The 12,041-nt window shown below is 42.8% G+C and overlaps 1 protein-coding gene across 4 annotated transcripts in view; it reads left to right on the top strand.

The window, feature by feature from the left end:
- Nucleotides 1–8,944: 8,944 nt before the first annotated feature.
- The window catches only part of LOC123084712 (polyadenylate-binding protein-interacting protein 7), a 7,386-nt gene continuing 4,289 nt past the window's right edge, over nt 8,945–12,041 (top strand). For 2 of the 4 annotated variants that reach the window (XM_044506205.1, XM_044506203.1), the window contains exons 1-3: nt 8,945–9,180; nt 10,907–11,564; nt 11,643–11,722. In XM_044506205.1, coding sequence (XP_044362140.1) covers nt 10,982–11,564; nt 11,643–11,722 — 663 coding nt within the window. In that variant the 5' untranslated portion in view covers nt 8,945–9,180; nt 10,907–10,981. The remainder of the gene's footprint in view (nt 9,181–10,906; nt 11,565–11,642; nt 11,723–12,041) is intronic. The other 2 variants (XM_044506206.1, XM_044506204.1) reach the window with 1 other exon arrangement.

Below are 12,041 nucleotides of genomic sequence, written 5' to 3'. Positions count from 1 at the left end.
TAGCACTCCGATTGCTCCTCTTACCGATGCTGAATCTTGTGAAATTAATACTGCTTTGCTGAATCTTGTCATGAAAGATCCGTTCTCCGGCCTTCCTAGTGAAGATGCTGCTACCCATCTAAATAGCTTCGTTGATTTGTGTGACATGCAAAAGAAGAAATATGTGGATAATGATATTGTTAAATTGAAGCTATTTCCTTTTTCGCTTAGAGATCATGCTAAAGCTTGGTTTTCGTCTTTGCCTAAAAATAGTATTGATTCATGAAATAAGTGCAAAGATGCTTTTATCTCTAAGTATTTTCCTCCCACTAAAATCATCTCTCTTAGAAACGATATTATGAACTTTAAGCAACTTGATCACGAACATGTTGCACAAGCTTGGGAGAGAATGAAATTAATGATAGGTAATTGCCCTACTCATGGTTTAAATTTGTGGATGATCATACAAATTTTTTATGCCGGATTGAATTTTGCTTCTAGAAATCTTTTAGATTCGGCCGCGGGAGGCACTTTTATGAAAATCGCTTTAGGAGAAGCTACTAAACTCCTAGATAATATTATGGTTAATTATTCTCAATGGCACACTGAAAGATCTACTAATAAAAAGGTGCATGTGATAGAAGAAATTAATGTTTTGAGTGGAAAGATGGATGAATTTATGAAATTATTTGCTAATAAGAGTATTTCTTATGATCCTAATGATATGCCCTTGTCTACTTTGATTGAGAATAATAATGAATCTATGGATGTGAATTTTTTTGGTAGGAACAATTTTGGTAACAACGCGTATAGAGGAAATTTCAATCCTAGGCCTTATCCCAGTAATCCCTCTAATAATTATGGTAATTCCTACAATAATTCTTATGGAAATTATGATAAGATGCCCTCTGATTTTGATTCTAATATTAAAGAATTTATTACTTCGCAAAAGAATTTTAATGCTATGATTGAAGAAAAATTGCTTAAGATTGATGATTTGGCTAGGAACGTTGATAGAATTGCTCTTGATGTTGATTCTTTGAAACTTAGATCTATTCCACCTAAGCATGATATCAATGAGTCTCTCAAAGCCATGAGAATTTCCATTGATGAGTGCAAAGAAAGAACCGCTAGGATGCGTGCTAAGAAAGATGCCTTTATAAAAGCATGTTCTTCTAGTTCCTATGAAAATAATGATGAAGATCTAAAAGTTATTGATGTGTCCCCTATTAAATCTTTGTTTTGCAATATGAATCTTAATAATGATGGGACTGAATATGATCCACCTTTACCTAGAAGGCGTTCCAATAATTCTGAATCTTTTGATCTTGATACTAAATTTAATAAAAGTGGGATTGAAGAAATTAAAACCCTAGATGTTGCTAAACCCACTATTATGGATTTCAAGGAATTTAACTATGAAAATTGCTCTTTGATTGATTGTATTTCCTTGTTGCAATACGTGCTAAATTCTCCTCATGCTTATAGTCAAAATAAAGCGTTTACTAAACATATTGTTGATGCCTTGATGCAATCTTATGAAGAAAAACTTGAATTGGAAGTTTCTATCCCTAGAAAACTTTATGATGAGTTGGAACCAACTATTAAAATTAAAATTAAAGATCATGAATGCTATGCTTTATGTGATTTGGGTGCTAGTCTTTCCACGATTCCAAAGACTTTGTGTGATTTGTTAGGTTTCCGTAATTTTGATGATTGCTCTCTAAACTTGCACCTTGCGGATTCCACTATTAAGAAACCTATGGGAAGAATTAATGATGTTCTTATTGTTGCAAATAGGAATTATGTGCCCGTAGATTTCATCGTTCTTGACATAGATTGCAATCCTTCATATCCTATTATTCTTGGTAGACCTTTCCTTAGAACGATTGGTGCAATTATTGATATGAAGGAAGGAAATATTAGATTCCAATTTACGTTAAGGAAAGGCATGAAACACTTTTCTAGAAAGAAAATTAAATTACCTTATGAATCTATTACGAGAGCCGCTTATGGATTGCCTACCAAAGATGGCAATAGCTAGATCTATTCTTGCTTGTTATGCCTAGCTAGGGGCGTTAAACGATAGCGCTTGTTGGGAGGCAACCCAATTTTATTTTTATTCCTTGATTTTTGCTCCTGTTTAGTAATAAATAAATTATCTAGCCTCTGTTTTGGTTGTGTTTTTTTTGTTTAATTAGTGTTTGTGCCAAGTAGAACCGTTGGGAAGACTTGGAGAAAGTCTTGTTGAACTTGCTGTAAAAAACAGAAACTTTAGCGCTTACGAGAACTGCTGTAATTTTTATTTGGACAGTGATATTTAGTTAATTCCTTTTGGATATGATTAATAGATAAATTCCTCACGTCCAGCAATTTATTTTAGAATTTTTGGGGTTCCAGATCTTGTGCTAGCTACAGATTACTACAGACTGTTCTGTTTTTGACAGATTCTGTTTTGCGTGTGTTGTTTGCTTATTTTGATGAATCTATGGCTAGTAAATTAGTTTATAAACCATAGAGAAGTTGTAATACAGTATGTATAACACCTATATAAATAAATAATGAGTTCATTATAGTACCTTGAAGTTATCTTTTATTTTCTTTCGCTAACGGAGCTCACGAGATTTTCTACTTTAAGTTTTGTGTTGTGAAGTTTTCAAGTTTCTGGTAAAGATTTGATGGATTATGGAATAAGGAGTGGCAATAGCCTAATCTTGAGGATGCCCATGGCACCCCCAAGATAATCTAAGGACACCTAAAAGCCAAAGCTTGGGGATGCCCCAGAAGGCATCCCTCTTTCGTCTACTTCTATCGGTAACTTTACTTGGAGCTATATTTTTATTTACCACATGATATGTGTTTTACTTGGAGCGTCTTGTATAATTTGAGTCTTTGCTTATTAGTTTACCACAATCATCCTTGCTGTACACACCTTTTGAGAGAGCCATACATGATTTGGAATTTGTTAGAATACTCTATGTGCTTCGCTTATATCTTTTGAGTTATATAATTTTGCTCTAGTGCTTCACTTATATCTTTTAGAGCACGGTGCTGGATTTGTTTTATAGAAACTATTGACTCTCATGCTTCACTTATATTATTTTGAGAGTCTTAATAGCATGGTAATTTGCTTAAATCCTAATATGCTTGGTATACAAGATTAATAAAACTTTCTTATGAGTGTGTTGAATACTATGATAAGTTTGATACTTGATAATTGTTTTGAGATATGGAGATGGTGATATTAAAGTCATGCTAGTTGAGTAGTTGTGAATTTGAGAAATACTTGTGTTGAAGCTTGTGATTCCCGTAGCATGCACGTATGGTGAACCGTTATGTGATGAAGTCGGAGCATGATTTATTTATTGATTGTCTTCCTTATGAGTGGCGGTCGGGGACGAGCGATGGTCTTTTCCTATCAATCTATCCCCCTAGGAGCATGCACGTAATACTTTGCTTTGATAACTTGTAGATTTTTGCAATAAGTATATGAGTTCTTTATGACTAATGTTGAGTCCATGGATTATACGCACTCTCACCCTTCCACCCTTGCTAGCCTCTCTAATACCGCGCACCTTTCGCCGGTATCATACACCCACCATATACCTTCCTCAAAACAGCCACCATACCTACCTATTATGGCATTTCCATAGCCATTCCGAGAGATATTGCCATGCAACTTTCCACCGTTCCGTTCATGATACACTCCATCATTGTCATATTGCCTAGCATGATCATGTAGTTGACATACTATTTGTGGCAAAGCCACCGTTCATAATTCTTTCATACTTGTCACTCATGAATCATTGCATATCCATGTACACCACCGGAGGCATTCACATAGAGTCATATTTTGTTCTAAGTATCGAGTTGTAATTGTTGAGTTGTAAGAAAAATAAAATTGTGATGATCATCATTATTAAAGCATTGTCCCAGTGAGGAAAGGATGATGGAGACTATGATTCCCCCACAAGTCGGGATGAGACTCCGGACGAAAAAAAAGAGAAAGAAAAAAGGCCATAAAAAGGAGAAAAGGCCCAAATAAAAAAATAAAAAAAGAGAGAAAAAGAGAGAAGGGACAATGTTATTATCCTTTTACCACACTTGTGCTTCAAAGTAGCACCATGATCTTAATAGTAGAGAGTCTCTCATGTTATCACTTTCATATACTAGTGGAAATTTTTCATTATAGAACTTGGATTGTATATTCCAATGATGGGCTTCCTCAAAATTGCCTTAGGTCTTCATGAGCAAGCAAGTTGGATGCACACCCACTTAGTTTCTTTTTGAGCTTTCATATACTTATAGCTCTAGTGCATCCGTTGCATGGCAATCCCTACTCACTCACATTGATATCTATTGATGGGCATCTCCATAGCCCGTTGATACGCCTAGTTGATGTGAGACTATCTTCCCCTTTTTGTCTTCTCCACAAACACCACTCTATTCCACCTATAATGCTATATCCATGGCTCACGCTCATGTATTGCGTGAAGATTAAAAAAGTTTTTGAGAATGTCAAAAGTATGAAACAATTGCTTGGCTTGTCATCGGGGTTGTGCATGATTTAAATATTTTGTGTGGTGAAGATAGAGCATAGCCAGACTATATGATTTTGTAGGGATAACTTTCTTTAGCCATGTTATTTTGAGAAGACATAATTGCTTTGTTAGTATGCTTGAAGTATTATTATTTTCTATGTCAATATAAACTTTTGTCTTGAATCTTTTGGATCTGAATATTCATACCACAATTAAGGAGAATTACATTAAAATTATGCCAAGTAGCACTCCGCATCAAAAATTCTGTTTTTATCATTTACCTACTCGAGGACGAGTAGGAATTAAGCTTGGGGATGCTTGATACGTCTACAATGTATTTATAATTTTTGATTGCTTCATGCTATATTATCTACTATTTTGAATATTATTGGGCTTTATTATCCACTTTTATATTATTTTTGGGACTAACCTATTAACCGGAGGCCCAGCCCAGAATTACTGTTTTTTGCTTGTTTTAGGGTTTCGAAGAAAAGGAATATCAAACGGAGTCCAAACGGAATGAAACCTTCGGGAACGTGATTTTCTCACCGAATACAACTCAGGAGACTTGGACCCTACGTCAAGCCAACTAACAGGAGGCCACGAGGTAGGGGGCGCGCCTGCCCCCCCAGGCACGCCCTCCACCCTCGTGGGCCCCCTGTTGCTCCACCGACGTACTTCTTCCTCCTACATATACCCACGTACCCCCAAACGATCAGAGACAGAGCCAAAACCCTAATTCCACCGCTGTAACTTTCTGTATCCACGAGATCCCATCTTGGGGCCTGTTCCAGAGCTTCGCCGGAGGGGGCATCGATCACGAAGGGCTTCTACATCAACACCATAGCCTCTCCGATGAAGTGTGAGTAGTTTACTTCAGACCTACGGGTCCATAGTTAGTAGCTAGATGGCTTCTTCTCTCTTTTTGGATCTCAATACAATGTTCTCCCCCTCTCTTGTGGAGATCTATTCGATGTAATCTTCTTTTTGCGGTGTGTTTGTTGAGACCGATGAATTGTGGGTTTATGATCAAGTCTATCTATGAATAATATTTGAATCTTCTTTGAATTCTTTTATGTATGATTGGTTATCTTTGCAAGTCTCTTCGAATTATCAGTTTGGTTTGGCCTATTAGATTGATCTTTCTTGCAATGGGAGAAGTGCTTAGCTTTGGGTTCAATCTTGCAGTGTCCTTTCCCGGTGACAGTAAGGGCAGCAAGGCACGTATTGTATTGTTGCCATCGAGAATAACAAGATGGAGTTTTCTTCATATTGCATGAGTCTATCCCTCTACATCATGTCATCTTGCTTAAGGCGTTACTCTGTTTTTAACTTAATACTCTAGATGCATGCTGGATAGCGGTCGATGAGTGGAGTAATAGTAGTAGATGGAGGCAGGAGTCGGTCTACTTGTCTCGGACGTGATGCCTATATACATGATCATACCTAGATATTCTCATAACTATGCTCAATTCTGTCAATTGCTCAACAGTAATTTGGTCACCCACTGTAGAATACTTATGCTCTCGAGAGAAGCCACTAGTGAAACCTATGGCCCCCGGGTCTATCTTTATCATATTAATCTCCTACTACTTTGCTATTTACTTTGCCTTTATTTTACTTTGCATCTTTATTACAAAAATACCAAAAAATATTGTCTTATCATATCTATCAGATCTCACTCTCGTAAGTGGCCCTATAGGGATTGACAACCCCTATTTGCGTTGGTTGCGAGGATTTATTTGTTTTGTGTAGGTACGAGGGACTCGCGCGTAGCCTCCTACTGGATTGATACCTTGGTTCTCAAAAACTGAGGGAAATACTTACGCTACTTTGCTGCATCATCCCTTCCTCTTCGGGGAAAACCAACGCAGTGCTAAAAGAGGTAGCAGTCTGCGCCGACCCAAACGGACGGCGGCGGACGAAATGAGTCGCCCGAGACCCAAACGGACGCGTGTCCGCTTTTTGTCCACAAACGACCCATTCCCGACCCATTTTTAAGCCGGATTTGCGTCGGGGCGGACACGCGACGGACGCGCGCACGCTCGCCTTCTCCTCTCCCCGGGCCCGCTGGTCGGTGGCACATTGGCCTCCCCCTCAACCCCCAGCCAACAGCAACCCTCGCCCGCCTCCTTCGTCGTCGCCCCCGCCGCCGCCGCCTCCACATCTGCCCAGCAACGCCGCCCACTCCCCCGTCGCTCGCCACCGCCGTCTTGCCACCGGGGAGCAAACTGCTTCCCATCGCCGCTTCCCCCACCACACAGCCGCCCGCGACCAAGAAGCCACCTCGCCGCCCTAGCCAGACCCGACCGGCACACTCGTCGGACGCCGACAGGGCAGCTAGCTGGTCCGTGCACGCCGCGACTCCCCTCGCCGGCCATCTCCTTCTTCGACGCCCGTAAGTTGTTCGATAGTTTGCCAAGGTACGAAATGGACTCTGCCGACGAGTTCTTTTTCCACAATTTCCTTTGTGACTCCGACAATTCGTCGTCCGACGACCAGGAGGAGATATTGGCTATCGTGTTGGTCCATCACCACCTCAACAGCCAGCGGCCGTTGTTCTGTGGCTCCATTCTGGGCCACCTTCCGGCGTTGATTCGCAACCGAGAGAGCGGGCATTTTCTTCTTTGAAAGGACTACTTTGATACAACAGACCCGTTGTTCAAACATCAAAAATTCCGCCGTCGTTTCCGTATGAGTAGGCATCTTTTCGACCATATTAGAGAGGGGGTGGTCGGCTATGATGACTATTTCGAGTGCAAAGAGGATGCCGTCGGCAATATCGATTTCTCCCCTTACCAGAAATGCAATACCGCCATCCGAATGCTTGCATACGAAGTGTCCGGTGATCTCATTAACGAGTACATCCGTATGAGCGAGTCTACATGCCTAGAGTCCCTATATAAGTTCTGCAAGGCTGTTATTGCTGTGTTTGGCCCTGAGTACTTGAGAGAGTCGACAGCTGAAAATACAGCCTGTTTGTTGAATGCTGGAAGGGGCTTCCCAGGGATGCTTGGCAGCATAGACTGCATGCACTGGGAGTGGAAAAACTGTCCTTCTGCTTGGCAAGGGCGGTATAAGGGACATGTCAGGGCTTGCACTGTCATACTAGAGGTCGTGGCGTCTCAAGATCTCTGAATCTGACACTCTTTCTTTGGCATGGCTGGATCACACAATGATATCAACGTGCTTCAGCGCTCGCCGGTGTTTGCTAGGCTTGCCGAAAGCAACAACCCACCGGTGAACTTTGCTGTCAACGACCACAACTACGGCAAATGATACTACCTGGTTGACGGTATCTATCCTCAGTGGACCACTATTGCCAAGACAATACCCAACCCTGTCGGAGAGAAGAGGAAAAAATTTGCCCAAGAATAAAAGAGTGCTAGGAAGGATGTCGAGCGTGCCTTTGGTGCTTTGCAATCTCGATGGGGCATCGTTCGCATCCTGTTAATACCTGGAGCACACAGAAACTGTGGAAGGTGATGACTGCTTGTGTGATCATGCACAATATGATAGTAGAAAACGAACGCCCGGAACGTCTATACGATCAAGGGTTTCAGTTTCAGGGTGAGAATGTTGTGCCTGAGCATGGAGTAGCGGCAACATTTGAACAGTTCATCCAATTTCATCAAGACATGCGTGATTGGGAAACTCACGTGTAACTGCAAAATGATTTGGTTCAGTATATGTGGGCTCATGTTGGCAACCAATAGGTGTATCTCCTTTTATTCGTTTGCAAAACTACGTGAAATATTTTTATTTATATTTGGCTTGTAAAACTATACTATTTTTATTCGGTTTATTTGACAATATATTTGAATGCAAATTACCAATATAAAATTAGGTGACCAACCAGCCACACCGGCACATATGGATCGACGTGTTAGTCACGCTGCCGACCCATTTCAAAAACAGAACGGACGCCGAACAAACAGTCGATCCAATGAACAAAACCGCCGTCCGTTTGGTCGACCCATTGAAATTGCTCTAAACCCCGGGAATACAAAATCGCATCGCAGTAGCTCCTGTCCGTTCGTACTCGCCTACGAGACGTGCGCACCGAGGACCACACGATCCCATGCAACCTACTTACTCGAGAATCATTCGGTACAAAAAATGCATGCACTCTTCGCCCCCTCGCACCTCCAGGGGGACGTGACGCGACTCCAACCAGAAAAAATAAATACAAAGGGCCACCACACCAGGCCGCGCGCAACTTTTCCCACACGCTGACACGCGGGCCGCCCCGCCGCCCGGCCCCACCGCCCAGCGGCACACGCCCGCTACCAACCCCGGACCCGTCAAATCGGCGGCCGGGCCCGCGGCTCCCCTCACGGGACAAACAGACACGGCACAGCAGACGCCACTCCTCGCGCGGACCCCGCGTGTCACCCAGACCCGGCTCGGTGGCTCCGGAGGCGCGCTCGATCTGCGGCCGCGGGGGCGACGGACGGCCGGATGCGCGCCCGCAGGCGGATCGGAGGGCCGGGGCGCGCCCGTGGGACATTATCGCGTCCCCGAATAATATAAGGCTGCGAGTCAACACAGCGAACAAGAGTGATAGGGAGAGAGGGCCGGAAAAAAAATCACTGGGAAATTATTGCGAGGGCGAGAGGAAGAGGGAGGAGGCGGAGAAGCAAGGGGGAGGCGAGCGAAGGTGAGATCTCCAATCCTTCTGGAAGCTTCTGGGTTCGTCGGGACCCTCCAGCAATTCCCTTCTCCGCGGGCGCGCGCCGCGTCGCCGGGGTGCGTGGTTTTAGGCGGCGGCGCAGCTTAATTAGCACGCGGGGCGTGGACGGACGACGAGCGCCGTCGCGTGTCTGCACGCACGTCACGGGCCGGGCCTCCGCCGCGCGCCGCCAGCTCCGTCGATCTCGTCGGGGCTGAGGGCCCCCCGGCGCTGCTAGATCCTTGTGGACGCTCGTCGATTGCATTGACCCGCGCTTCGAGTGCTCGATTCGCGCGTGGGGTTTTGTGGGCTCAGTGGCGGAGCTGCTGAATTCAGCTCTTTCGGCGCTCGATTTCGTTTGTTTTTCAAGCTGTCAAGTGCCCGTGTGGAGTTTTTTTTAAGCTGCGCCGAGCTGGGTATTATAATGATTGGATTGGATTCGGTAGGTGTGCGTGCGTGTGGTACAGTCCGCTTGCGGGTTAAAGCCTGCTGGATTTAGTTGCTTCAGTGTTTGCTGTTGCGCTCCACTTCCTATTGTTAGTTGTTACTTGCTTACTTCGATTTCCTCACGGGAGCACCGCACCAGTTCGATGGGGACCGCGAGCTGCGGGTTGGAACTGAATCAGTTCATGTCCTAAGCCATGTATTGCTTATATCTAGATGCTTCTGGATGCGATGGTGGTGGGGAATCCCACTGCTTTTTGGTTGTGGATGTTTCATTGTTTTTCTATTGCGATTCGTCAAGTATCCTGCTTATTATCATCTTCCTTATGGTTAGAAATGCTTGCTGCTATTTGGTGATTATAATTGTTAGCCTTTTCCTTTTAGTGGACTTGTCGCTCGTAATTTAACCCCTCGCAAGAAATGCTTCTGTGCTCTGGTACTTCTGTTTCCAAAAGTATCAAATGTGTGCATTTTGTTCTTTCTCCATGCATATTATGAAATCCATTGCGGAGTGACTAGGAATGGTTTGAGATGCTTAGCTCAGCAGCTTAGTCTCTCTCTGTTGGTAACAAGTCTGTTGTTTTGTTCCCTTTGCCTGTTCTCAAGTGGAACCTTGGTGTGTCTACTTTGTTGTCTCGGATGCGAACTTCTAAGATTCAATTGCACGCAAGCATTTCCATTTTTTGTCCACAGTAAAATGGGAAGGAGCCAATTTCCATGTTAAATAGAGCTTTCTTTACACGTCTCAGTCCCCGCACGTGCGTTTTGCTTGCTATGTTGGATTTACAGCTTATTGGATAGCTATTTTGTTTAAGTTTTGATTGGTTGATTTTGCTAACCATGAGCAGCCTCACATGGCAGAGTTTGATATGTCATAAATGTTCCATAACTTCTAATCCTCAGTCGATACTAGAAAGTGTACCAATTGCACTTCGTAGAACAGTCTGATTTACATGTTGACTTCCATATTGTATAAGAATACCACCAGCCCATCTTCATCTATCCAGTTGAACTGAGATATCTAATTAGGAAGACCACAGATATTGTGTTGTGCAAATGTGCAAATGTGCAATGCATTTTTGTGTGTGCAAACCACACTCACAGAAGTTGTTACCCTGGTTTCTGCATCATAATTTGGTGGATACGTTTTGAGTTCCGCATAATTGTGGTACTTAAGACCATTTTGTACTTTTTGCAAAAAGACTTTTGTGTCTTTGTTAATTTTGCTTGTCTCAAATCTAACTCTACCTTTCACGATTCTATCTGATAGGACTAGAAGAATCTCCCAAGACACTTGTGTCAAATTTTGAATTCTGCAGAATTGCTGCATCTGCTCATTAGCAAGATGTCCATTGAAGAAAGGAAAATAAGTTTGATAAACAGGACGACTTCGTTAAATCCTAACGCGGTAGAATTTGTTCCTTCATGCCTTAGATCTGTGAGTGATGCTTCAAACAGATCGGACACAACCAAGATTCCTGTCTCAGAGTCCTCCAAGGAAATCAGCACAGACCAACCAGAGTCCGTACCAAGCAACCCTGATGAAGAAGCACACCGGTATTGGCAACAACAGCTTCCAGATGATATCACCCCTGATTTCAACGTTCTTGGCCAAGATGAGACTCCTGGACCTGACAGTCTTTCACTCACGGGCCTCTCAATGAATGATGGCTTTGGTGCTTCATTATTTTCTCCAAACCAGACATCAAGAATGCAGCACCATGCTTCTCCATTTGTTAGGGACACGCTAAGTACACGAGCGAAGTTTGAATTTCCTGGCCAAGAACAGCCGCAAGCTACTATTATGAGTCCCACTGCAAGTACTATGAGTCCAACTGCTGCTCCATGGGTAAAGACAGTAAGAAATGGTGGTCAATATGGTACAAACAGAAGGGATGCTAGTCACTACGATGGAGATTCTAGCATTGGTATATTGATTTGATGAGTGTAATTTTCTATACTGAAGGTGATTCTATTAACCCTAACCTTTCCACTTGCAATTTCAGGATCCCCACTGCAGTCTGATGCTTATTACAGAAACCGGCGTAGCTTTAGGTCAAGTATGGACAGCATGACTCAGCTGGAGGTCTGTCTTCATTAATGCATCCTATACATCTCAAATCATTCATTTGAAATTATGTTCTTCCGAGGCTCCAACTGTCCATAAGCTTAGGTACACAACAACCATAAAAGAAAAAAAAAGATATGGCACTAACCAGGTCCCTATTTTCAATCTGTAAGCTAACTGGTGTGTTTATCATATATTAGAGCAGCAAAAGTCTTGATATGTTTAAAAATGGTCATGAGGTACATGCAGTGTATAGTTTTACAGTTTACATCAACCATACAGAGGTTTAATACCAGCTAAGATGTATGTTATAAATAAACATGAAACTTTTAGCAAG

Source organism: Triticum aestivum, chromosome 4A (assembly GCF_018294505.1).
Source record: "Triticum aestivum cultivar Chinese Spring chromosome 4A, IWGSC CS RefSeq v2.1, whole genome shotgun sequence".
NCBI classification, from domain to species: Eukaryota; Viridiplantae; Streptophyta; class Magnoliopsida; order Poales; family Poaceae; genus Triticum; species Triticum aestivum.
Note: the sequence above shows the minus strand (reverse complement) of the source record. Positions and strands in the feature narration are given on the sequence as shown.